The 27062-nt window shown below is 46.5% G+C and overlaps 1 protein-coding gene across 2 annotated transcripts; it reads right to left on the minus strand.

Annotated features, from left to right (window-relative positions):
- Window positions 1-1972: 1972 nt before the first annotated feature.
- On the minus strand, window positions 1973-26879 carry TSPAN31 (tetraspanin 31). 2 transcript variants are annotated; one of them, XR_014521523.1, is made up of 7 exons: window positions 26585-26879; window positions 17329-17496; window positions 10303-10383; window positions 8568-8708; window positions 6531-6644; window positions 3212-5265; window positions 1973-3148 (listed from the first exon to the last, which is right to left on the minus strand). XR_014521523.1 is itself a non-coding variant. In XM_083485521.1 (6 exons), exons 1-6 carry the CDS (start codon window positions 26645-26647, stop codon window positions 5191-5193), a joined length of 642 nt encoding a protein of 213 aa, XP_083341647.1. In that variant the 5' UTR covers window positions 26648-26862; the 3' UTR covers window positions 1973-5190. The 2 variants fall into 2 exon arrangements, 1 of the variants encoding a protein (XP_083341647.1); XM_083485521.1 differs by having other exon boundaries at window positions 1973-5265; window positions 26585-26862.
- Between the last annotated feature and the right edge of the window lie 183 nt (window positions 26880-27062).

A 27062-nucleotide genomic window follows, 5' to 3' on the forward strand; every position in this document is an offset into this window, starting at 1 on the left:
AGATCAAACCTATCCATTCTGAAGGAAATCAGCCCTGAGTGCTCACTGGAAGGACAGATCCTGAAGCTGAGGCTCCAAGACTTTGGCCACCTCATGAGAAGAGAAGACTCCCTGGAAAAGACCCTGATGTTGGGAAAGATGGAGGGCACAAGGAGAAGGGGACGACAGAGGAGGAGCTGGTTGGACAGTTTTCTCAAAGCTACCAGCATGAGTTTGACCAAACACTGGGAGGCAGGGGAAGACAGGAGGGCCTGGTGTGCTCTGGTCCATGGGGTTAGGAAGAGTGGGAAACAACAACAAATACAGGAGTGAGAATTTGCCCAGTGTCTGAGTCGGGCCACTCCTGCCAGGATGTGTGGGCGTCCCTTTGAGGATTGCCAGAACGCCTTCCCGGGAAATCGCCTTCTTCACTCCCCTGCCCAGCGAGCCAGTGCTCGCCCATTGAAAATCTTAAAGCTCTCCCCCAAATCCCTTTGGAATATCTCAATTATGAACTTATAACTGGAGAATTGTAGATGCAAATCTACTCTTGGGCTTCCTTGTTGCCAAATTTGGAGGGTATTTCTTTATGTTTCAGCCCTGGGTGCAAGAGGCAATCTTATCTCAAATAAACTGCCTACTACTCTCAAATGAAAACCTTGTCAGAAGCAGTTTCCATTTCTGGTAAGCAGCAGCCGCCTCTTGATAACTTCACAGAGCCTCTCCAGCCTGCAATTGCCTTGCAGGCAAATCAGTCAACTTCCTTCATTAAATCACATTGCTTGGAGGAGAGGCAGCAAGCCGTCACACATACAAGTCTTCACTTGACAGCTTAGTTACTGGAAGAACTTTTAATAAGAAAGCTTATTACCTCTGTATAGTAGATGCTAGGGACAAACTGCGAAGGAAGGCCTGTTGTCTTCTCGCCTGCCTGGTTTGCTGGACTGTGGGGAGACCTGATCTGATCTTGGAAAGCAATTCTAGGTAGCGGACAATGCTCACTTAAAAGATGGCAAGAGCTCTCTGTCTTCCACCACTATTCCTTTGATATAGGCCTCTTGAGAAGTTAATTCACTAAGTAAATTTCATGAGAAATTAGTTTTGGAAAACTGTTACAATGATATACACTGAAACTCAGCCAGGGGGATTTGAGGAAGTCACCTAACAATGTTAATAATAGTGGAATAATTACAGTTAAGATTTTTGTTTGTTTGTTTATAAATTTGGAAAATCAATTAAAAAAATTGAAGGGGGGAAAAAAGATACAGGCCTCTTGAATTGGCTTAAATCCAGAGGGGATTATGTTGCCCTCTGCTGGCAAGAATGCTGATATGCAAAAAACATTTTGAGAATGGCTTGAAGATTTTCATTTTTCATAGTTTTTTAGTAGATGAAACACCATCCCTGCTCTGTAAAGATGGGTCCTTGTTAAAAGTTTGAGAATGAAGGAAGTGTGATTTGAGCATCATTTCTCTTTGGGAAACATAAATCATGCAAATTGTTATTAAATTTGCGTCTCAGGGTGGTCACAACATAAAATGGCATGAAAAGCAAGATGGCTGGTAGGATTTTGCACTTGAGTACCATATTTTTTAGGGACGCGGGTGGCGCTGTGGGTAAAACCTCAGCGCCTAGGACTTGCCAATCGTATGGTCGGCAGTTCGAATCCCCGCAGCGGGGTGTGCTCCCGTTGCTCAGTCCCAGCGCCTGCCAACCTAGCAGTTCGAAAGCACCCTCGGGTGCAAGTAGATAAATAGGGATCGCTTACTAGCGGGAAGGTAAACGGCGTTTCCGTGTGCTGTCACCCTGGCCACGTGACCTGGAAGTGTCTGCAGACAGCGCTGGCTCCCGGCCTCTAGAGTGAGATGAGCGCACAACCCTAGAGTCTGGCAAGACTGGCCCGTACGGGCAGGGGTACCTTTACCTTTACCTTACCATATTTTTTAAAGTGTGCTCTCTACAACCCTCCTCCCCGAGACTCACAAGGCCTGGGTTTGAGAGAAATGTACTTTATTCAAATAGTAACTCCAATCTACAACGGCAGCAGTCAGAGTGTACATGATGGTAGAAGTATATTGATTTTAACAAAGCCATCTGGTGATGTGAACTTCTGAGCATTGCGTCTTTTTTCCCTTACACATTAAGCCTGTGCCACTCTTCTTCCTCCCACTACCAAAAGTTCAGGGCAACTAGGCAGCCCTGAATGAAGTCTTCCAGGGCCCTGGAAGCAGCCGGCAAAGCTGCCTGCCCTGTGGTTGAGCAGGCATATTGTTTAGTCTTCCCTCTAAAGTAAATAGGATGACAGACCTGCTCGCAATACTAACCTGGCTAGGAGTCATAGCAACGTTTATGTGCTCTATACCCTAAATAAAGTGCATTTTAGCTTGTTCTGATCAGCCCCTGCTGCTGCTGTTCAGCTTTGCCTTGTGTCTCCCACCCCAGCAGTTTAGCTCAAAAGAGTGGTGCCAACAGCTTTGCTTAATAGAGTTAAGTCCTCTTTCTGGCTTACTCTAGGGTAGTACAGAGCAATACCATCTCTATCTTTTAAATATGGTTAGCCCTTGCTAGGCCAAGCTCAAGCCAATAACTAGTTGTACATGGTCATACTGCCTGCTGCAGTTTTACACCTGATCAGTACACACCTTGGCTCAACTGTTTCTGCTGAAGCTGCCACCTTATCCAACCTGCCTCATACTTTGGTGCATGTTTACAAAAAGGTGTCTCTCCCCCTACCCCAAATTAATAAATAGCATGGTGCCTATTAGAGCAGTCACTGGTGTAGTATAAAATCTGGTTTTTGTGTGTCTAACCATGGCTTAGTGTGAACGAGTGGGGTCCTGGAGAAAATATGGCAGTTGCCATGTTCTCCAGGGCTATGCCATGGTTTGGCTCAGCATTCATTGTACGTGAACCACAAGCTTTTAACCAAGATTTGTTTTGTTTAACGTGTGTTTGTGGGAGGGGGAGGCAGAGAGAATGGGTTTGGTGGTGGCAGTCAAACCATAGTTTAGCGTTGGCTAGCACCACAGGAGGGAGGAACGCTGCAGCCAGGGTCTTCACTCTGAAATTCCTTGTTTGCTCATTCACATTGAGCCAGGGCTGAGGAATGTCTGTCCCTCTAGATCAGTGGTTCTTCATCTGTGGGTCCCCAGATGTTGTTGGACTACAACTCCCATCATCCCTGAGCTCTGGCCTTGCTAGCTAGGGGTGATGGGAGTTGTAGATCGACAACATCTGAGGACCCACAGGTTGAGAAAGGCTGAACTAGATCTCCTATCACCCCTGACACTGTTGACAGGGGCAGAGAGGAGATGGAGTCCAACAGCAGTTGGTGAGCCACAGGTACCTGAGCTGGCCCATGCTTAATGCTATCCATGCCTGCTTTTCTGCACAACCCACCTCCCTCTTAACCTAGCTTTCCAACGTCTCCATTTCTCCACTCTGCCAAGTGCCAGGGAAAGCGGGTGTGTGCCCATTTGTGCTGAGGGTTAAGGGAACAGACTTTTGCTTCTCACCTGAAGGCACACCCACCTTCCCCCTTATGGGAGAGTCCTTGATGCCCTAAGAGGCTTGGTTTGTGGGGAAAGGAAACATTCTTGCTGCAACAGTAATGTCCCCCTCATGCCCCGCTCCGGGTGTCATTGTCTCCACCGTTGTAACTCCCCCCCACCAGCCCCTTAAGGCAGTAGGTCACATCTACCCTTGTTGAGCCTGTCGAGATGCTGAATGGTCCTGTTGCCGGATCCTTTGTTCTGCCATCGCCGCCGCCCAACCGCTACTCTGGAAGGAGTCCAATGTGGGTGTTCTCCAAGGTTACAGGGGATAAGAAGGTGCAATGTTGGGTTTCAAAAGGAGTCCGTTGTAGGCAGCTAAGAGCTCCAATAATGAATATGCATTATTCTTGGAGAAGAAATTGGTGACACCCTACTGAAATCCAAGTAACCTCTTCTAAAACAGCCAAGGTGAGTTTTCAGGGAGAAATTGATAGAAGAAGCACCCACAGCTTAGCAGTTTTTCCCCTTAGGCTGCCAGTTGAAAGCACCAGCACAGGAGGAGCTTAGTACAAATTTACAGCATTTCGGTGCCCAGTGGAATTGTGGTTCCATTTCTCCTTGCTGCCCATCTATAACTAAATGACAGTAGACCAAGACTGGAAGTATCTGCAGGGACATGAACTGGGCTAGGGTTCAAAACATGCCCCTGGAGCTAGCTATGCATTCCCTTGTACATCCTTACTGGATCGATTTAGGGGAGAAGAGCCTGAACAGCGCTTAATATTCTAGGAGCAATAGAGCTTATCTATTCTGCGAGCAGCTTCAAGCCTATTTTCCCCAGTCAAGGAACGAAAGGGATAGGAGAACTGCAAAGGGACTAGGAATCTGAGACTCAGTAGACTGATGAGATTCTGGTCCTCTGTTCCTTTAGAACAAGTCATCAAAAAAACCCCACTTTCAAGCCAGCTTAAAAATGTGCACGCTAGATGCAAACTTCAGTTACATTATGGGTGATCCAGTTCTTTGAAAGCTTTACACAGGCCCCTGCTTTCCCTTCGGAAGGAGGGAACCTGCACTTATGATTAAGTCAGGCAAAATTCAAATTATGGATTAAAAAAAACAACCCATGACTTCTTAATAATAATAATAATTAAAAAAAAAGACCCACCCATGTAGTTCAGCTGAAATCTAAAAACTTCCCTTACCGAATCGCTGCATGTGCCTCTCATGTCTACTGCCCTCAGCCCAAGTGAGACCACAGCAAAACCAAGTGTGATGGAAAATGGAGTCCAGCAACATCTGGGAGGGCCACAGGTTCCCCTCAACCCGTGCCTTAAAAACAAAGCCCCCACACTAAAGACAATGACCCAAAGTACAAGTTTTAAAAACACAGAAGTGATTGTAGCTATGAGCTGCAATTAGATAAGTGACTCTGCAAAGGGATGACTCCATATTTTTCTTCCAAAAAGGCAGAGTCGTCTTTGCCACCTGCCAAAGGCTTCATGTCAAGGATGGGACCTTTGCTCTGCTATTTCATCCAATCAGCAGTTTGGCAGAATGGCAAAAACCCCAGCTCCCTCACAGCTGCTTCAAGGATTGCTTTTCTTCTTGCGTGATGAAAAAGGATCTCTTGAATAAGGGACGTGCAACTAATTAAAAGGAAAACACATGGTTGGTTGGGGAAGGTGGTGGAGAGAAGATGGGGGAATGTGATGGTCTATAAAAAGGCACTGGGGTTGGCTCTGGGGTCTTTCTGGTTTCTGTAGCGCATGGCAAGCCACACTCCAAGGATCTGGAAGAGAAAAAGGGGGGAAGGATCTAGTTATGGGACTTACTTGAAAAATCACACCCCAAATCACCTTGTTCAATATGTTACTTATGGAGTATTAACTATCGTGATGATGTAGGTCACATCAGAGATGCAATCCAAACTGAATTCTCCAAATAGGGAAGATGCAGAATCACCTTGATGGGATGTCAAGAGAAGGTGAAGCAACCATAAAAGGTAAAGGTAAAGGGACCCCTGACCATTAGGTCCAGTCGTGGCCAACTCTGGGGTTGTGGCGCTCATCTCGCTTTATTGGCCAAGGGAGCCGGCGTACAGCTTCCGGGTCATGTGGCCAGCATGACTAAGCTGCTTCTGGTGAACCAGAGCAGCGCACGGAAACGCCGTTTACCTTCCCGCCGGAGTGGTACCTATTTATCTACTTGCACTTTGATGTGCTTTCGAACTGCTGGTTGGCAGGATCATAGCGGCATTATACCAAGGCAAACCTAGCTCAGTATCATCCAAAATGACTGACAGCAGTTCTCCCAGGTTTCAGACAGAGGTTCTCCCAGCCCAGATACCTGGAATTGCACCTATGACCACCTGCATCCACCACTGAGCTGCAGCCCTTTCCCTACTGAGGTCTTATTGACAAGTTTAAAAGGTAAAGGGTCCCCTGACCATTAGGTCCAGTCGTGGCCGACTCTGGGGTTGCAGCGCTCATCTCGCTTTATTGGCCGAGGGAGCTGGCGTTTGTCCACAGACAGCTTCCGGGTCATGTGGCCAGCATGACTAAGCCGCTTCTGGCGAACCAAAGCAGCACATGGAAACGCTGTTTACCTTCTCGCCGGAGTGGTACCTATTTATCTACTTGCACTTTGACGTGCTTTCGAACTGCTAGGTTGGCAGGAGCAGGGACCGAGCAACGGGAGCTCACCCCATCGCGAGGATTTGAACCGCCGACCTTCTGATCGGCAAGTCCTAGGCTCTGTGGTTTAACCCACAGCACCACCCATGTCCCGAAGAAACCATCCAACCTAATGGCTGCCCGCTTTCCCCACTGCAGCTAGTTTCCTTTATTAAATATCTGAATTATCAGGCAGAAATTCAAACTGGTACGATTTTTTACAGCATTACCATTCATACCAGCACAGTCTGCAGCTGTTGAGATTCTGCTTCTCAGCTGTACAGGAAGAGCCCTTTAGCTTTGCGGGGGTGGCAAAGCTACCAATGATGTACAAAGAATATTCTCCTGTCCCTCCCCCATTCAGCCTAATAGACAGAGTTACCTCTGTGAAACTGAAGAAGAGTCCAACTCCACCAAGGATTTTCAAGGCCTCGCCTGCATGTTCCATCATCACCTCACCGCAACTGATGCACCCGGTTTTTGGTTTTGTGCATGGCTGCAGGGTGGGAGGGTAAAAAAAAGAAAAAGAAAAGCACTGTGACTCTGGTTATCACTTGCAGGGAAACGCTCACAATTTCTACACTATGTAGGGGGGAAAGATCAGTAACGATGGACAAACATCTCTGAAAATACAGCTTGCTAGTCTTCTCCTGAAATGTCATGTTCTATCTAGGCAATTGTGAAACAGAAGAAGAAGAAGAGTTTGGATTTGATATCCCGCTTTATCACTACCTGAAGGAGTCTCAAAGCAGCTAACAATCTCCTTTTCCCTTCCTCCCCCACAACAAACACTCTGTGAGGTGAGTGGGGCTGAGAGACTTCAGAGAAGCGTGACTAGCCCAAGATCACCCAACATCTGCATGTGGAGGAGCGGGGAAGTGAACCCGGTTCACCAGATTACAAATCTACCGCTCTTAACCACTACACCACACTGGCTCTTCCAGACAGAAGAAGTCTGGCTCATCCTGTATGAGACAGTAAGTTTATTAGCAAAAATATTCTGTAAAGAGCTGGGGATCCCTAGGCAAAGCCCATTTTATAAGTTTGAAAAAGCAAAGAAACAACCCTGCAGTTGGAAAATAACAGAAAAGAGAAAGGGGCAGGGCAGGGCAAATACCCCAAGGCATGTTAGACAAAAGGAACAGAAAGACGGCTAGTGTTAAAAAGAGGACTAATAAGCCACTTTGGGGAAGAAGAGGCAAAAAACTGGATTTGATCACTGTTCAGTCTTAAATGGCCAGCCATACGGATCAAAACGACAATGGGAGGAAATACACAGTTGCGGATGGTCTGGTAATTTAGGAATTGGTTAAGTGCCCTGAACGGAAGAAGGTAGAAAGAACAGAAAAGGTTTCTAAAGGGAAAGTAGGCCTCTGACGACAACAGCAGCAGAAGAGGAAAAATGAGACTCCAGTAAAAAGAGATGTACTGTATAATTTATTTTTTTTAGCTGTCGGGATTTATACTGCTGTTTCGTTTATTTTAAAATGGCTTGTGTTTTAGCACAGTTCTCTACTGCTTCCGTACATTGGGAGAAATCCTACACAGCACTACGCGGATTGCTCCATCAGCGTAGGCATTAGGTATTGCCAACTATCAGTGCATACAAACCTCAATGGTTTTTTAGAACCCAATCAATGGTCTGGTCTGCTAGGTCAAGTCACAAATCTGGTTGTATCATTGCCCATGACTTCCAACTTTAATTAAACAACCACAATCATAGCAATATGTTTTCACTATTTAAGTATATTCATTGTATATACCTTACTTTTCGCCCTATAGGACGCACTTTTTCCCCTCCAAAAATGAAGGGGAAATGTGTGTGCGTCCTATGGGGCGAATGCAGGCTTTTGCTGAAGCCTGGAGAGCGAGAGGGGTCGGTGCACACCGACCCCTCTTGCTCTCCAGGCTTCAGGAAGCTCTCCGCAAGCCTTGGGAGCCCGCGGGAGTTCCCGTCGGTCTCCCAAGGCTTGCGGAGAGCTGCCTGCATCCTAAAGTCCCGGGCTTCGGGCAGATATCTGCAAGCCTGGGGAGACCGGCGCGACTTCCCACCAGGCTCCCTAGGCTTGCGGATAGCAGCCTGTTCTGGGGTCAGGGGCAGCTCGGGCTTCCCCCGCCCCAGCCCCGCGCCTGGGGGGGGAAATAAATTTTTTCCCCCTTTATTTCCCCCCCCCCCAAAAAAAAACTAGGTGCGAAAAATACGGTACATTATATATTCAAGTAGATACATTATTTAAGTATATTCATTGACAGCCTGTTTTTCACAGTGTATAGTGACAATCACCCAGCCACCTTCAAGCAGCAGACCTTTGACTAAGCCTTTTTAATTTGAGCTCCGTTATCCCCGGTAATTTAGTGATGGATGGAGATCTTTCTCTGTCACCTGAGACACCAAGGGTTCAAGGTGAAGTGAACTTACCGCTTTGCACATTTCAACATCAGCCTTGAATTTCTTGCTAGCTTCGAGAGAGTTGTTGAATAGCCCGCAGCAGTTAAAGTTCTTTTCCAGTGACTTCTTGGTGTTGTTGCTCATCTCCCAGGCACCGTTCAGGAGACTTTCCTGAGAGGAAAGTAAAAAATAGCGAGGGAAGACATTCCATGTTACTTGAAATACAATCCCCTCTCAATTCATAACGAATAGCAGGAACGAGGACAGGGGATTTTGTGCAGCGGTGGTGGCAAGTTTAATTAATGGTAAATGGTTAAATTAGAATAAAAGCACCCCCAAAATCAATTACTAAAGCAACCTTGCTATTTAAGTAGTGGCCTGGTATCCATGGCCAAGAAGGAATTGCGTGTGGGTGAGTGAGAAGTCTTGTGGAAGAGGCCATCCCCTTTCCCAGCACAGAAACCAAATACAGTTGTATCTTGGATCCCAAACGCCCTGGAACTCAGATGTTTAGGCTCCCGAATGCCGCACACCTGGAAGTGATTGTTCCAGTTTGCGAATGTTCTTTTGGAACCTGAACGTCCAATGGTGCTTCCGCAGCTTCCGATTGGCTGCAGGAGCTTCCTGCAGCCAACCAGAAGCTGCAATTTGGTTTTCCAACGTTTTAGCAGTCGGACGGACTCGCAGAACGGATTCCGTTCGACTTCCAAGCCACGACTGTAGGCTGCCAGAGGAAGAACAGAGGAAGGGATTGGAACAGGCTGCTGGGAAAGGGCAGGAGCAACCTGTCCCTCTTCCACCAGTCTCTAGCAGGCTACTCCACATTGTCACTAGCCTGCAACTTTTGTGTGCTCAGAACCGTAGAGGTGCTATAGGGAGAGGAGATTGAGCCTACTCGTCTGTCCTGCATCCCCAATTAATAAAAGAAACACACTGATGTGCTTAAGATCTGGATGGGACGCGCTGGAGAGAAGGGTGTGCAATTGAGCTGGAAGTAGTGATGTGCAAATGAAGATTTACCTTTTCATAGAATCCTAGAGTTGGAAGAGACCACAAGGGCCATCGAGTCCAACCCCCTGCCAAGCAGGAAACACCATCAGAGCACTCCTGACATATGGTTGTCAAGCCTCTGCTTAAAGACCTCCAAAGTAGGAGACTCCACCACACTCCTTGGCAGCAAATTCCACTGTCAAACAGCTCTGACTGTCAGGAAGTTCTTCCTAATGTTTAGGTGGAATCTTCCTTCTTGTAGTTTGGATCCACTGCTCCGTGTCCGCTTCCCTGGAGCAGCAGAAAACAACCTTTCTCCCTCCTCTATGTGACATCCTTTTATATATTTGAACATGGCTATCATATCACCCCTTAACCTCCTCTTCTCCAGGCTAAACATGCCCAGCTCCCTTAACCATTCCTCATAAGGCATCGTTTCCAGGCCTTTGACCATTTTGGTTGCCCTCCTCTGGACACGTTCCAGTTTGTCAGTGTCCTTCTTGAACTGTGGTGCCCAGAACTGGACACAGTACTCCAGGTGAGGTCTGACCAGAGCAGAATACAGTGGCACTATTACTCCCCTTGATCTAGATGCTATACTCCTATTGATGCAGCCCAGAATTGCATTGGCTTTTTTAGCTGCCGCGTCACACACACACGTTTCGTTTTTCTCCCAAGCAATATTTCTCTCCCAACCTGAGCTGCAGGTTAAAAAACACACTCCACGGGTTCCCGCCAAACCTGAATGAACTTCAAGGCAGGAAGGTGCCCTTACCTGCTTACTTCTTGTGAGTGCCAGACACGAACAGGAGACTCCAAACTGGAAGAGAAACACCAGCCCTAAAATGATCATGTACTGATGAGAAAGTGACGTTAAGGAAACGCTTCAGAAAGTTGAGAGATCCTAAAAGGAAACACCAATGCAGCGTTAATTGCAGATAAAACACCTCTGACTTCTTCCAGTTTTCAATTTGAAATGTATTCAGTCATGTGTCTTTTTAGACCAGGGTGGTCCAGCATGCAGTCCCTGGTGCCTTTTTTTTTTTGGCGGCCCTTGGTAACATTCGAGAAAAAACTCCTTAAAGCCTTAAAAAAATATTATTTGGGTAATGAAATTGTTGATGAGAACACATCTATTACTTTTGTTTAATAATTAAATATATTAAATCAATTTATTGTGCATTATATTTACTGATATATTGTTGTACATTAAATAACATTAAAACATTTTATTCAAGGTTATTATTATTGATATATTATTGTATATTAAATAACAATGCCTTATTTTTTCTTTAAGTTGTAAACTTAACTCCAGGTTTAAAAGTTTACTGCTGGTTCCCAAGATACCATCCTTTATTTGTGAAGGGTGTTCTGCATTCTCTTTCAGCGACTTCAAAACCAAATTTACTTCTAAGACTTTCAATACCCAAATCTCCTTGATCTCTTAATACTCCCCACCTCCAGCACTGACACCCTTGGAAGATCAGATTAAAAGGCACAGAATATCTGCCATACATTTGCAAGAAAGGGAGATTTTGAGGCAACACAGTTCTGGTGCAGAAGGAAGCAGCAGCAGCTTCTGAAAGCCACCCTACTTTTGATGTTTTTAAGAGGGGTCTTACATTGAACTCCCGTTGTTCGGTGCAAGTAGATAAATAGGTACCACTCTGGCGGGAAGGTAAACGGCGTTTCTGTGCGCTGCTCTGGTTCGCCAGAAGTGGCTTAGTCATGCTGGCCACATGACCTGGAAGCTGTATGCCGGCTCCCTCAGCAAATAGAGAGAGATGAGCGCCGCAACCCCAGAGTCGGCCACGACTAGACCTAATGGTCAGGGGTCCCTTTACTTTTACCTTTAACACTGAATTCTGCAATCCCATTGTCTTCACACAAACAGAGGATCACCCTTTGTAAAAGGATGCAAGCAAGTGCATTGACATCTGGGCAACTTATCTATTACAGCCAATATTATGGCGCCTATTCTAACTACATGCTAAACTGCTTAGAGGTTCTCAGACAGTCAGATATTTAACTAGTATTGGTTAAATAAAAACAAAATGCTAGAAGAGAGGTGGTGGGACTTCCTTTAGCCAGAGTAGAATCTCAGCAAATAACATGGATGTCAAAGCCTGGACTAGTACAGACTGAGGCACCTCCACATTCAGCACATGGCGAGGCGGAGAAGTTTTTCTCTGGAATGCTCCTTGATGCAGAACTCTGCTTTAGGGAACCACAGGTGTTAAGCTCCTGGCTGGGTTTATTCTTACAGCCTTCCCTAATGAGGTCACACACCCTTCCTAAAAACTAGCCGGAAGGAGTCCTCTGAATGGAAGTGCTTGACGTTGCAAAGTGGCAGAAGCTAGGAGAGTGCGTGGACCTGATAAATAACCCGATAGGAAACCACTGAGAACTCCATGCAAGAATGGGATATTTTATACGTCTGTAAGAGATATGCTTCCAGAAATCTAGGAACACACAGACAGAAGGAGCCTTTGAAGTTCTCTCCTGCTGCTTAATAGAAACTACCAGGAGACGTTATACCAGACGTTCCCTAACAGTAAACTAAAGGTAAAGGGACCCCTGACCATTAGGTCCAGTCGTGGCCGACTCTGGGGTTGCGGCGCTCATCTCGCTTTACTGGCCGAGGGAGCTTCCGGGTCATGTGGCCAGCATGACTAAGCCACTGCTGGCGAACCAGAGCAGCACACGGAAACGCCGTTTACCTTCCCGCAGGAGCGGTACCTATTTATCTACTTGCACTTTGACATGCTTTCGAACTGCTAGGTTGGCAGGAGCAGGGACCGAGCAACGGGAGCTCACCCCGTCGCGGGGATTCAAACTGCTGACCTTCTGATCGGCAAGCCCTAGGCTCTGTGGCTTAGACCACAGCACCAACCACGTCCCTTTCCCTAACAGTAATTACTAGGAAACCTTACATCAGCACTTCCCAGGCGTCTGAGGAAACAAAGTGGTGATCTGATCACTCCTGTGCATACATCCTGTCATTCATGAACTCTGCCGTTCCATTCAGAAATCCACAAGAACAGAAATGACCTCAATTTGGAGGCTGGGTGAGGGGAGAGATGTATTCCACAGTACTACCATAAATGTAAATGGATGGTGTCGCTCCAGACCCCTGATTTGCCACACCCTTCTTAGTCCTCTCTCAGATGTTGTGGTCTTGAAACAGCAGCCAGCAGCCTCAAGACAAACAGCACCTGAAACTTTGAGGTGCTCTGTGGTTTCATTTTGAGTGTCATTTGCCTTTTCCCTCAACCACCCTCTCCCTCTAAAAACCCCAAAGCTCATTTCTGGGAAATTTAACTGTGTCAGCAGAAAACTAGGTGAAGCTTAGTCTTCATTTCGTTACGGCTCTTTTCAGAAAAAAAAGGGCTTTTCCAGTACAACTTAGCAAACTACATTTCTTTCTTTCCTTTCCCCCCACATGCCAGATTTTTTTTATTTAATCACCCATACATCAGCCATGTGTGTTGTAACAATCCCACAAAACCTGGGTTACCATAGCAATGTACTATGGGTTATCAATGACGGTCCGGGAATCAGCATGTTTTTACATGAGTACAGTGGTGCCCCGCAAGACAAACGCCTCGCAAGACGGAAAACCCGCTAGACGAAAGGGTTTTCCGTTTTGGAGGCGCTTCGCAAAACGAATTTCCCTATGGGCTTCCTTCGCAAGACGAAAGCCCATAAGGAAATCTCCGGGACAGCGGGGAAGCGCAGCGCGTCTTCCCCACTGTCCTCGGACCTCCTCCGAAGGCTGGCGGTGGGGCGGAAAGACCTTCTCCCCGCGCCAGCCTTCGGAAGGCTGCTCCGAAGGCTGGCGGTGGGGCGGAAAGACCTTCTCCCCGCGCCAGCCTTCGGAAGGCTGCTCCGAAGGCTGGCGGTGGGAGGAGGGTTTTCCTTCCCACCGCCAACATTCAGAATGCTGTTCTGAATGTTGGCGGTGGGGAGGAAAAACCCTCCTCCCACCGCAAGCTCCGGGAACAGAGGAGAAGCGCTGCGCCCCTTCCCCTCTGTTCCCGTACCTGTCCTGAAGGCTTGCGGTGGGGAGAAAAGCCTTTCTCCGCACCGCCAGCCTGGCAAGCGGTTTCCATAGGAACGCATTAATTGATTTTCAATGCATTCCTATGGGAAACCGTGCTTCGCAAGATGAAAAACTCGCAAGAAGAAAAAACTTGCGGAACGAATTAATTTCGTCTTGCGAGGCACCACTGTAGAATGTGTCCTTTTATTTAAATGCATCTCTGGGTTATTTGTGGGGCATAGGAATTTGTTCACCCCCCAAAAAAAAATATAGTCTGGCCCACCACAAGGTCTGAGGGACAGTGGACCGGCCCCCCTGCTGAAAAAGTTTGCTGACCCCTGTCTTAGTGGATTCCAGCAAGCTCCAGAACAATCCAATGGCATGCAAAAAATCCTCCTTAACGAAGCTTTACTCAGGACTTATTCGTGTTTGTTAATTTCAGCGGGTTTACACTGAGTAAAACTTAGCCGAGTACCAACCTAAGAGTGCAGCAACCCTCTGAACACAGGCGATACTGACATGAAACCATGCTGTCTGGTATTAACAGGGGGAAGGTGGCAGTAAGATTTATTACGTATAAGTGTCTCTAGCTAAATGGTATCCATTTTTTTTGTACAGCAGACGTTAAGACAACAAGTTTGCCAAACCTGATATGAAAGAAAGCCATGTTCCTTCCAGAGTTATGTAAAAGGCAGAATGCCATTCATCACCAACTATTGTGTGCATCATTTCTGACACACCCTTGGATGGTTTTGGCCAGTACTGGGATCAGAGTGGGCAGAGGAAGCTCAACTTCAAATACAGAAAGGCAGCCCTGCAAAATGCCACCCTATGAAAATAATGAACATCTTCCTTAAGCTATTGTTTTTCTTTAAGAACTACATAGGCCTTTTGTCCACAGATACATTGTTATTTTATTTTTAGCATCCTAAAAGTTTATTATTTTGTAATTTTAGTGCTTAACTCTTTTTAGGTGCTATCCTATTAATTAAAAGGGTTTTCCCCATCCACATTCGAAGCACCCATCACCACTTCAAAGAAGGCTATTTTTCACAAACCATCCCTGCCAAATCAAATTTTACTAGAAGCCACTGGAACCAGTGGATATTTGGGACATTTCCTCGTATCGTTCCATGCCAGGCACTGAAAAGCAGAGGCAAACGATGCCCAGACAATCTCACTGTCCCTTGTAGGGAAGAGTGGGATTTCATACTAAGCTGTCTCTTCAAAAACACACATCGCTGGCAAACACATCCACTTGATAAATCTGAGTCGTTCACTGGGCCATTCTGCATATCTGAAACACGCTGGAGTAAGTTTTTGGGAAAAAAATATTGGTGGAGGGGGAATCAAAAGAGCTGGGTCCCTTAGAGTTGATGGCTATGGTGCCATACATGGTAAAGTAATAAAGTAATTGTTGGTTTTTTACAAGGAACACAGTGACTGACTGAAGCTTCCTGTGGCAGATACCTGTATTCCTGCAACTCGGGACATTGTACTGTACTGCAGGAAAACAGTAGGGTTGCCATATTTCAGGAGGTGGAAATCCGGACACAAAAGTTGCTGGCCTTTCTCTTTTTGCCCAAGTTGTTGAGTTTTTTTGAGAAACTTGGGCAAAAAACCTATTTCCACAATGGGCTGGCATACTTCTGGGTTTCCCTGGACATTTAAACCGGATGACGAAAGTTCCGCCTGGATGCGACTTTCGGCAGCCCAATCCTGGCATTTTCCAGGAAATTCCGGACGTATGGCAGCCCTAGGAAAAAACAGCCCTCAGGCCATTATTTCCCCCACTTCCCTTTTTGTATGCTTTGAACTTATTAGCAGGAGTAATAAGAAGATGAGGGTGCTATGGCAGAATTACCGTATTTTTCCATCTATAAGATGCCCCCATGTATAAGACGCCCCCTATTTTTGGGCAACAACGAATCTCCAGCCCACCTTCAGCACTATCCACGTATAAGGCGCCCACTGATTTTTGACATTATTTCTTTGGGGGGGAAACAGTCTTATACACGGAAAAATACGGTAGGTAATATGGCAGATATGAAGCTGCCCACCTCGCCCAAAGTCCTTATTTATTTGGACTTACTTCCTGCCCTGCGCTACATGATCCCAGGGTGCGGTGTATACGTGCAATTCTCCACATCCCCTGTGATGTCATCGCGCTGCAAGTTTACTCAACTATAGGATACAATGACATGGATTAGGGTGAGGAAACTTGCCGCATGACGGTATCACATCCTGCTTCAGTTTCACTCAGAGAGGAGAACAAGGCCCAGGGATGGTTGGAAAGGTCACATCTCTCCACTTCAGCTACCTGGAATAGCTGTTGTGAGATGCAAAATGGAGGAAGGGGCAAGGTGCAAATTTAAGAAGAAAGAGTCTGTCACAACTCAGGCCACAATACTTTGCACACTTACACTTAATATGCAGTTACAGATAGGTAGCCGTGTTGGTCTGCCATAGTCAAAATAAAAAATTCCTTCCAGTAGCACCTTAAAGACCAACTAAGTTAGTTCTTGGTATGAGCTTTCGTGTGCATGCACACTTCTTCAGATACACTGAAACAGAAGTTGCCAGATCCTTCTATATAGAGAGAAGGTGGGGAAGGGTATTACTCAGAAGGGTGGTGGGAATGGGTGGTTGGCAGATAGCTGAGATGAGCCTGTTGACGACTCTTAACGACAGCAATAGGTCTTACAGGAAAAGGCAAGGGGTGAGAAGGTGAAAAATGGCTTAGTCATGTATAATGAGATAAGAATCCAATGTCTCTGTTCAGACCAGGTCTCTCCATGGTTTTGAGTTTGGTAATGAGTTGCAATTCAGCAGCTTCTCTTTCCAGTCTATTTCTGAAATTCCTTTGTAGTAAAACAACTACTATGAGATCTTGTATAGAATGTCCTGGGAGATTGAAGTGTTCTCCTACTGGTTTCTCTGTTTTGTGATTCTTGATGTCAGAATATGTCTTAATATGCAGGGGTAGAATTAACTGAGTCATAGGGATGGATTAGGTGGTAATCAAATTCCAGCCCACTTGCCTTAAGAGAGGAAGAAGAAGAAGAGTTTGGATTTGATATCCCACTTTATCACTGCCCGAAGGAGTCTCAAAGTGGCTAACATTCTCCTTTCCCTTCCTCCCCCACAAAAACATTCTGTGAGGTGAGTGGGGCTGAGAGACTTCAGAGAAGTGTGACTAGCCCAAGGTCACCCAGCAGCTGCATGTGGAGGAGCGGAGACGCGAACCCAGTTCCCCAGATTACGAATCTATCGCTCTTAACCACTACACCACACTGGCTCTCTACTATCCTCCACTACTATCCTCCACTAAGTTGCTTTTCTCCTTTTATCAATGAATTACATTGCAAGGCTCTCCACCCAACACCACAGACAGAACAAGAATCTGCAGAACAGATCCTCAGTGTGAACTCAAATGCCAGCTGCAAAAAAAAGGTGTGTGTCCTTTCTGGCAATCCCAATATTCCAAAGACTAAAGAAAAAGAGGAAAAACCTATAAACATCTTAGGTGAAGTATGTGTGCTTCCATTTCCCTCCCGCACCCCATAAAAGCCCACAAGTGAAGACCAGAATAAAACCATTCACCCTCTCTTGACCGGCAGAGCTCTTTGCTTCTACTAATGGTGCAATTTAGCTGGGCATGTCCAGTTTCATGTCTGCAGGGCAAGAAAAGAAAGTACCGGTTTCTGGAAGGCAGGGCGGACGTGATGGTCCCCGCTTGGCAACAGCACAGAAGGATACAAAGAACAGCATGACTTGGTGGTGGTTGATAGCACCAATGAGCCCCACGATGGCGATCAGGAGCAGGAAGAAACCCACAGCAATGACCCCTCCGATGATGTGGAGACTGTAAACAATGCCGTAGGCTTTGCCCCAGGCAGCCACGCCAATCAGGAGCAGCCCGACCAGCTGGAAAGCAAGAAGAATTCAGGGGAGTCAGAATGGAGGAGTTGGAAGCATAGAACAAAAGGCAGGTGGGAATGGCAGCGCTAGCACTTCTTTCCTTTGAGGCTTAGTTCATTCATATTTACAGTGGTACCTCGGGTTACATACGCTTCAGGTTACAGACGCTTCAGGTTACAGACCCGGAAATAGTACCTCAGGTTAAGAACTTTGCTTCAGGATGAGAACAGAAATTGCACGGTGGTGGCACAGCAGCAGGAGGAGGCCCCATTAGCTAAAGTGGTGCTTCAGGTTAAGAACAGTTTCAGGTTAAGAACGGACCTCCAGAACGAATTAAGTACGTAACCAGAGGTACCACCATATCTTCAACTCTTTCTGGTTGCCCTCTTCATATCAGCCACATGCATGCTTCAGATTTAAAGAGGTTTAATCCTACAGAAGTCAACAGGCACGAATTCTTGTTTAAAATCATAGTCCTCTAAATCGGCAGGTTGCTGGATCAGGCTTCGCATCATCTGTGACTTGATTTCATTTTGGCTTATCTAAGGCTTTCCTTGAAAAACGCAAGAAATTTATCGGGCAGCAACATGAAAATCGCTGCTCACACCATATGTTTGTTTGCTTTTAATGGCCATTTTAAAGCATTTCCAACAAAAGGAAGCCAACTCGACTCACTTAAATTTGTAAGCTGTTTTGTGGACTCTGCAAGATTCTCCTGCAAATAAGAACCTCTTCTTCCTTTTTCTTTTTCTCCCCTCACCGGCAACAAAAAGTCTAACCTCTTCTCTACATGTTTGGGGCTATTTGCAAAATGGATCATCCATTCACTAGCAGGATCAGAACGCTTGACTGTTGCACCTGTCATATTTGCCGCTTCTTGTTTAGTCCCCAGGTACTTTCCTTCATGATAGAGCCATTAACATTTCTCATTTCTGTTCTGAGACCTAAGCTCATACAGTGGTACCTTGGGTTAAGTACTTAATTCATTCCAGAGGCCCGTTCTTAACCTGAAACTGTTCTTAACCTGAAGCACCACTTTAGCTAATGGGACCTCCCACTGCCGCTGTGCCGCTGGAGCACGATTTCTGTTCTCATCCTGAAGCAAAGTTCTTAACCCGAGGTACTATTTCTGGGTTAGCAGAGTCTGTAACCTGAAGCGTATGTAACCCAAGGTACCACTGTATTTAGAATTTACACAAGCCCACAAATAAATTATAGTGCACATGTTAACTGAGTGCATGCTATAAATTGAGAAGACTGGAAGGCTATCAGTGTTCAACAGCCCCTGTTCCCAACTGAAGTTATCTTTATCTCGAAACTGCCAGTACCTTCTTACAAATTTGATATGTTAGAGAACTTCTGCAGCATAAACCAGTATTGTGCATACCCACATGAAATAACCTATTGAGGTGATGAAGGCAAAATAAGTTTAGTCCTGTACTACACCGTGCTGTGCAATCAGCCTGCAATGGTAGTACAGGCAACGACTGATTAATGTGCATCTAAATGATACGCAGTTGCGTGCGTGCACACACTGCGGGACCTGGAAGTGACCCCAAAAAGCATGAAACTAAAAGGGTGTAATGGGGAACCAAAAAGTGAATTGAAAAAGGAATGGGAGTGCCTAAACGAATACCTTAAAAGCCAAGGTTGGAGGACAGAAATCTGGCTGAGTCTGGAATAACCTTGTGAAGTGAAAGGATAAGAAAGAGGGATTTATATGTAGATGCTAGGATAGAGATGATAAGGAAAAGAGGAAGATACAATGAGAGGTAAAGGAGGTGCTGTGGGATTGGTGGAAGTCAATGTTTGTTTTCCTTTTCAGTGTTTATATTATTAATTTGTAAGATTTGGATTTGTTTTTCATATGCTTGTTTTTGTGTTTTGTTGTTTTTTGTTGTTGTGTGGAAAGTACTAATAAAATTTACTATTTAAAAATAAATAAGCAAACAAGGGGAACTGAGAAAAAATAAAATAAAATAAAAGTAAAGTGGGGGGGAAGAGTGTAATGTAGGCTCATGCGCACTCCTCCAATGCATGTGGGGGTCAGGAACAGAACTCCTGCATGAAATGGTTGTCAACTGTAATGCACCCTGCTCCACAATTGTTCTGTTTTAAGCTATTTTATTTTATTTTATGGTTGTGCAAGTGTAATGACTATATTGCGTGTCATGACTACATGAGGAAATCTCAAAACCCGTATGAAAAGAAACGACAGCAGTAATAGCATGGAATATGGGATTAGAGAGCTAATAATGGAACCCTGATCAGAGGCATTTAGCTCTATTTTAAAACATATTTCTAGCTCTCACGGTTGCCCTTGAGAAATTTCAACACCCATTAGCAGCTTCTAGAACACAGAATTACATTTTACACAACACATGCAGGGACCTCGAAACCATGTTTGCCGTATAAATGCAAATAAAAGACCTGGCAGCATTTGCAAGGGAGGATCAGCTCACAGGTGGATGTACTTGCCGTATTTTTTGCTCTATAAGACTCACTTTTTCCCTCCTAAAAAGTAAGGGGAAATGTGTGTGTGTCTTATGGAGCGAATGCAGGCTGTGCAGCTATCCCAGAAGCCAGAACAGCAAGAGGGATTGTTGCTTTCACTTCACTGCGCAGCGATCCCTCTTGCTGTTCTGGCTTCTGGGATTCAGAATATTTTTTTTCTTGTTTTCCTCCTCCAAAAACTAGGTATGTCTTATGGTCTGGTGCGTCTTATAGAGCAAAAAATATGGTAACTCTTCTTCCCCTTACTACTTTTGACCTGCAACCTCCATCCTGGCACTTGTTCCACCCTTGAAGGGTAGGAATTCAAACACAGCATTTGTGGGCAGGAAATGGTTAAGAGTGCAAGCACAAACACACATGCGTGCGCATGCACACCCCAGCCTATCAAACCACCCACCTTCCCAATCAAATACCCAGTCACTAAATTGCCATTCCCCAGCTCGGAAGCACATTTGCCAATTAAACATGTCATTCTGCCCTAAACTGTCTCACCAGAGTGGTGCATGCTCTAGGTATCACCCGCTTGGACTACTGCAATGCACTCTACGTGGGGCTACCTTTGAAGGTGACCCGGAAACTACAACTAATCCAGAATGCGGCAGCTAGACTGGTGACTGGGGGCGGCCGCCGAGACCACATAACACCGGTCTTGAAAGACCTACATTGGCTCCCAGTATGTTTCCGAGCACAATTCAAAGTGTTGATGATGTCCATTAAAGCCCTAAACGGCCTCGGCCTAGTATACCTGAAGGAGTGTCTCCACCCCCATCGTTCTGCCCGGATGTTGGGGTCCAGTGCCGAGGGCCTCCTGGCGGTTCCCTCACTGCGAGAAGTAAAGCTACAGGGAACCAGGCAGAGGGCCTTCTCAGTAGTGGCACCCGCCCTCCCATCAGATGTCAAAGAGATAAACAACTACCTGACATTTAGAAGACATCTGAAGGCAGCCCTGTTCAAGGAAGTTTTTAATGTGTGACATTTTAATGTATTTTTAATCTTTGTTGGAAGCCGCCCAGAGTGGCTGGGGAAACCCAGCCAGATGGGCAGGGTACAAATAATAAATTATTATTATTACCTAAAAACTAGAAGGCATTTCATATTGTGGTTCCCAACCTACCATGAACAACTCAAAAACTGCTGAAGGTGGACTGCTTATTTATTTATTTGCCAGCTGTAGCAATGGTAATGCACTCTACTAGATGCTGTGTGATTTTAATTATACTAGTTGGCCCTGCCATTTCTTATGCGTTGTATTCCGCAGAATTCAAACGGTGGTACAATAAAATACAATGTAAGAACTAAAAGCGGAAAGTGAAACACAATTAAAAATCAGTATGAATATTTGGTGCGATGGATTGCCGTCTCCCGTCTTCAGCCACAAATCCACAGATGTGCGGCAGACCAACTGAATGAAGTAATGGTCTGCGGACCAGACTTTGGGAACCCCTGATCAGCTGGTGGAATCCCATGATGTCACTGCTCCTGTATCCTTGCACACCCATTGCCCCACATTGCTCTGCAGGTTCAACCTTCTTCCTTAATCCTTGCAGCAGGAAACAGATGATGAAACCGAAATATGTGACTTACAAGACTGGTTCTGCATCTACTAAGAGATCAGGGAAGAAGTTCCAGGAGCCTTTCCACCAAAGCCCTGACCCCAAACCCTACCCATGCTCTCCTTCCCTGCTATTGCCATATTCTACAGATAACACAGAATACATTAAACACCTAGATAAAAGTAGGTGGAAGAATAGATCACACTACAACACAGTGACTAAGGCAATAACAATTTTACCTAAAGCACTCTTAAATATTTTCTTGCTGGCCCTGGACCCATCCAGGATGTTAACTTTTAATTATGTTAACTGGATTTAAATGGTTCAAAGCTGCCCCCAAGCCTACCGACACAGAATTAAGCATGGGCAGACATGCTCTAGCAAGTCGTGTAAAGCTAGGTGCTTGCCCTCATACAGAGACAATGAAGAACATCCCACTTCTGCACTTAATATCACTTGCAACATCTGCTGATGACTCTCCAGTTCAGCTGCTCCACTCCTCCTCATAAATCGTTCCAGTAAACTGGTGACCTACCAGAGCTTTATATACATGCAATAAAATGTAAATATTATTTGAAATGGCGTTTGTATTTTTGTTCTGGTATTTTTATAGTGAATCTTTGGTTGCATGGCTTTCTCTACTTGGTTCACTCAAGGACATCACTGAGTTAAAGGGCTAAATCAGATCCTCACTCTTCACCGAGAATCAAGCCACTAAGAGGCTGCCGTGCTCCTCAGCTGCCAGCTCTGGTCATCTTTATTTGTAAGAGTGAGTGACTTTTGTTGGCTTCCTTGCAGCCCTCACACTCATCTTGAGCAGTGTGTCACGTTCTGGATGCCACACTTTAAGGATATAGACAAACTGGAACAGACGCAGAGGGGGGCAATGAAGATGGTTGCAGAAAATAAATGAAGAAAGATTTAAGTAACTGAATAATTTAGAGGTGGAAAAACCAAAGATGGGGAAGTTGAGGACATGACAGAGCTCTATGGGTACTTAAAGATTGTCCTCTTTCAGTTCTACGTGAGCAAAGACCTGTTTTCTAATTTTCCGGGTGGCTGACGTTATAGGTTAAATTTCAGCAGAGCCTTAGGAAAAACAACGATGGTAAAGAGGAGTTACACAAGGGAACCAGTTACCAAGAGGAGTGGTGGGCTCTCGTTGTGGTTGTGGGGTGTTTTCAAGCAGAGGCTGGACCATAATCTGTCAGGGAGGCTCTAGCTCAATTTCCTCCACAAAGCAGAGGGCAGAAAGACTAAAGACCTCAAGTCCTCCTCCAACTCTACGATTCTCCTAATCAAGAAAAGGGTGTTGAGGTGGAAGCCAAAATCTGCCCAGCCTAGCAAAAAGAATGCTTTGCCCCCACCAGTAACTATGTCCATGAGAACAGCCCCATTACCTTGGATTCAAAGGGAACAATCACATTTACAGGAGACTGTAAAGGATGTCCATCATAATGGCAGGAATAGTGTTGGTAAAGTAAAAGCAATTGTAAGACTATATATCCTCTGCACCATAGAAGAATTCATGTTCTGTGACTTGGATAAATTATAGAAAATCAGATGATGTTACAGCTATCTGCTTATTTTGCATAGCTTGGCCTAACTCCAAGTTTTTAGAAGACTTCAAAACGTCCAGCAAGATCAGGACAATTCATTTTTAGCAGGGAGCAGGGGTTACACAGAAGAGAGAAGGGAGTGTGCAACATACAGCCCACATAATCCTCTCTTGATTTGTGTGAGAAATGACTGGTGAGGGGAGGCAAAAAAACATTTTGCCCCTGCAACCATTAAGGGGCAAATACTTGCTTATTGTAAAAGCTGGACATTTTCTGCGGAACTGCAGATCTACTGAATATGCTCAGCCCTGGATATCAACATATCTGGATATCTCATGCACGTTAAACATTCTTGGTATAGTTAAAGCCATGGTTTTCCCAGTAGTGATGTATGGAAGTGAGAGCTGGACCATAAAGAAGGCTGATCGCCGAAGAATTGATGCTTTTGAATTATGGTGCTGGAGGAGACTCTTGAGAGTCCCATGGACTGCAAGAAGATCAAACCTATCCATTCTGAAGGAAATCAGCCCTGAGTGCTCACTGGAAGGACAGATCGTGAAGCTGAGGCTCCAATACTTTGGCCACCTCATGAGAAGAGAAGACTCCCTGGAAAAGACCCTGATGTTGGGAAAGATGGAGGGCACAAGGAGAAGGGGACGACAGAGGACAAGATGGTTGGACAGTGTTCTCGAAGCTACAAACATGAGTCTGACCAAGCTGCGGGAGGCAGTGGAAGACAGGGGTGCCTGGCGTGCTCTGGTCCATGGGGTCACGAAGAGTCGGACATGACTAAACGACTAAACAACAACAAACATTCTTGGTTTGGGCCAAGAAATTGTTGTGGCAAGGACACACCATTGAACAAACTGTTTAACTGCATTCCTGCACTAAAGATGCAAGCATGGCTGGGCTACAGTTTCACCTGACCAGAAAACATGGAATTCCCAGAGACTGTCCTATCAGCAAACATTTCTTCATCCTTTTGTCTTTACTAGCAGCTTGGTAGAAGCATTTGCACCTCCCCCCAGAACATGTTGAAGAACATGAGGAGAGGGATGATTGCTTTCAGGTAGATTCCATCCTACAAACTATAGGGAAAAGAAGGAATGGTTGCAAGACATTCAACACACACTTGAATCTTCGAGCTGAGATTTTCTACTGCCTAAGACAGAGGTTTTAATCCTTTTTGGGTCCATGGCTCCCTTGACCGATTACATTCTTTCTAGGGCACCCCTGTGGGGCTCAGGAACCCAGTTATGTCACCCCCTGCCTGCAGAGCTGGCAGCCTCTCGCCCTTTCTCGAACAACCTCCCTTGTGGAGTGTTCCCTCAGCCTTCTCCCCTCCCTTCCCATCTCCTTGGGAGTCCTCTGGGCAGCCGCTGATGCTACCCCTGGTCTCTGATCTGCCCCCCCCATGCCCTAAAGAGAGATGCCTCCTCACACTGCCCCACAGGCACCTGGGACTTGTCTGTCTACACTCTATTCTCAACAGCAAGAGCTGGTGGACCGGCTGGCTGGACTCACTCGCCCGCTTGCTTGCTTATCCCGGGGCCACCTCAGCTCCTGGCAACCAGCACCCTCTGGCCAGCCCCAGAAGCACCATTCACCTGGGGAGCTTGTAGCCAGGGCTGCTGCAACAAACAGCCGTGAAAGCCTTTGGGAGGCAGAGACACAAGAGGGCATCAGAGAAGGGAGGGAAGGGGAAAGGGACGGAGGTCAGTGTAGCCTGCGGCCTCCCTGACCATCATTCAAGGCACCCCAGGGTGCCACGGCACACTGGTTAAAAGCCACTGGTCTAAGTGTTCAAGGCAAAAATAAAAACATACTTTGCTTAAAAATATGAGTTCAAAGTTACTTGTACTTTCAGGGACATCTGCATAGGAACACTCCATGTGCCTACAGGTTGGCCTGTTAAATGTGGAATCAGGTTACCTGGTGCAGACTGGCCTACTCTTAACTCTTAGTGATCTTTCCTCCCTAAGTGAGCAATCCTATGCACATTTACTCAGATAATGTGTCCGGTGGAACTTAACGCCCAACAGGTTTAGAATTGCAGCGTAACTTAGTAAATTAATCAGACTCAGGAGTCTTTTAAAGTTCTGTTCTTTTTTCCACCTAATATTCCAGCATTATCACAGCAGCACACACCCCAACAAACACCCTTATATTCACCCAGACATGCTTTATTCACCCTAAATCTTTTGCACATCTTAGCAGAACAGGGGTATATTAGGTTCTGAACAACCATCCACCAAGTAGTTGAGACATCCATTGCTCATAACACCATTATCTAATACTTCCTGCGCATGAAATACTGCACTGCTATTAAAGCAGCCTTTTACATTTGCTCAAGTTATTGCTCGAATATGAAAGCCTCAGATGATCAAAGCTTCGCTGCAGTTTAACTGGGGGCCTAGTTAAATGGCAGAGATTACTTTTTGGTGAGGAGGCCTATAGGCCAATGCTGGGGAATGCCAACACCCACAAGCAAGAAACTAGGTAATAGCCATTCCCTGCTCATTTATCTCAGTTTCCAAGTAATCAGAGGAGCAGCCCCAAGCAATGTTCCACATATGCAATGGAGAAGCGCAGAAGGAAAACTCTGACCTGTTCTAGCAAAGAAACACAGGTGGTGAAATGCACACAAGTACAGTGGTACCTTGGGTTAAGTACTTAATTTGTTCTGGAGGTCCGTTCTTAACCTGAAACTGTTCTTAACCTGAAGCACCACTTTAGCTAATGGGGCCTCCTGCTGCCGCCGTGCCGCCGGAGCACGATTTCTGTTCTCATCCTGAAGCAAAGTTCTTAACCCGAGGTACTATTTCTGGGTTAGCGGAGTCTGTAACCCGAGATACCACTGTACACCTCGCAGCCTCTTAGAACTAGGTGGGGCGAGGAACACGCAGCTGACACAACAGGAGGCGCAGCATCTTTTCTAAACAGCAGCAGCCGCACTTTGTAACTTCTGCGGTCTTCTCCAGGCGGGTACCATTGCCAAATCCCCTCTCCTGCACTGGCCTGGCATCGCACCTCTCCAGCCCCACCGGGTCTCGTGGGCTTTGTCCTAAAAACCCAGTTCTTTCCTTTTCCCACCTCAACCCTCCCCACATCACATCCACCCCACCAGGGAGGGAGGGAAAGGGCCTGGCATCCTTTCTCCAAGCAGGAGGAGGCCACCTTGCTCCACCCTCACCTATTATCCCAGGGAGAGGGAGGAGCTGACCCCCCCAAATCACCCCCACTCCTCAACCCCTCCTCCCATAAACCCCACCCCCTCAACCCCTCCCCCACCCCTTTTTTTTAAAAAAAGGAAGGAAGACACTTCCTGCTGTGATCCTGAAAGGGCCCACAGCTGCCCCATTCATGGCCAAGTCCCCTCCCCCCCCCACTTTATCAGGCCCCCTCCCCCCAAAACAGCCCCCCCATCTTGCTGAGACAAGGGAGGGGCCGCCCGCCTGTCACACTCACCACGTAAACAACGTTCAGGGCGCACAGCGCGTTGCGCGAGCAGGCGAACCCCCCGCACACCATCTTCTCGAGCGGGAGAAGCGAAGCCTCTGGCCCCCACCCCGCCGAGAAAAAACAAAGACCGGCGCCTCCTTCCCTGTCCGGGGGTGGCGGCGGCAGCAGCAGCTGCTGGTGCGGTCCCTTTAAATATCAGCCCGCCGCCAGTGCGCCTGCGCGCAGCTGCTACTACTACTGCCGCTGCTGCTGCTTCTGACCGGCTCGGGGCCGCGTTCCCTTTCTTAGCGCGCCTCCTCTTGCCCCGCCCACTTCGCCCCCTCTCCCTGCTACGCACGCGCACATGGCGGAGCTTCCCTCATTGGGGGTTTTGCGTTCCATATCCCATCCGGGCACTGCGGAGAAGGAGGAAGCTGCGTCAATATACGGGGCAGGGGAAATTGACGCAGCCGCCACTTCCGGTGCCGGTTCGGCTCCGCCAAAT

Source organism: Podarcis liolepis, assembly GCF_965112155.1.
Source record: "Podarcis liolepis genome assembly, chromosome: 2".
In the NCBI taxonomy this organism is placed as follows: domain Eukaryota; kingdom Metazoa; phylum Chordata; class Lepidosauria; order Squamata; family Lacertidae; genus Podarcis; species Podarcis liolepis.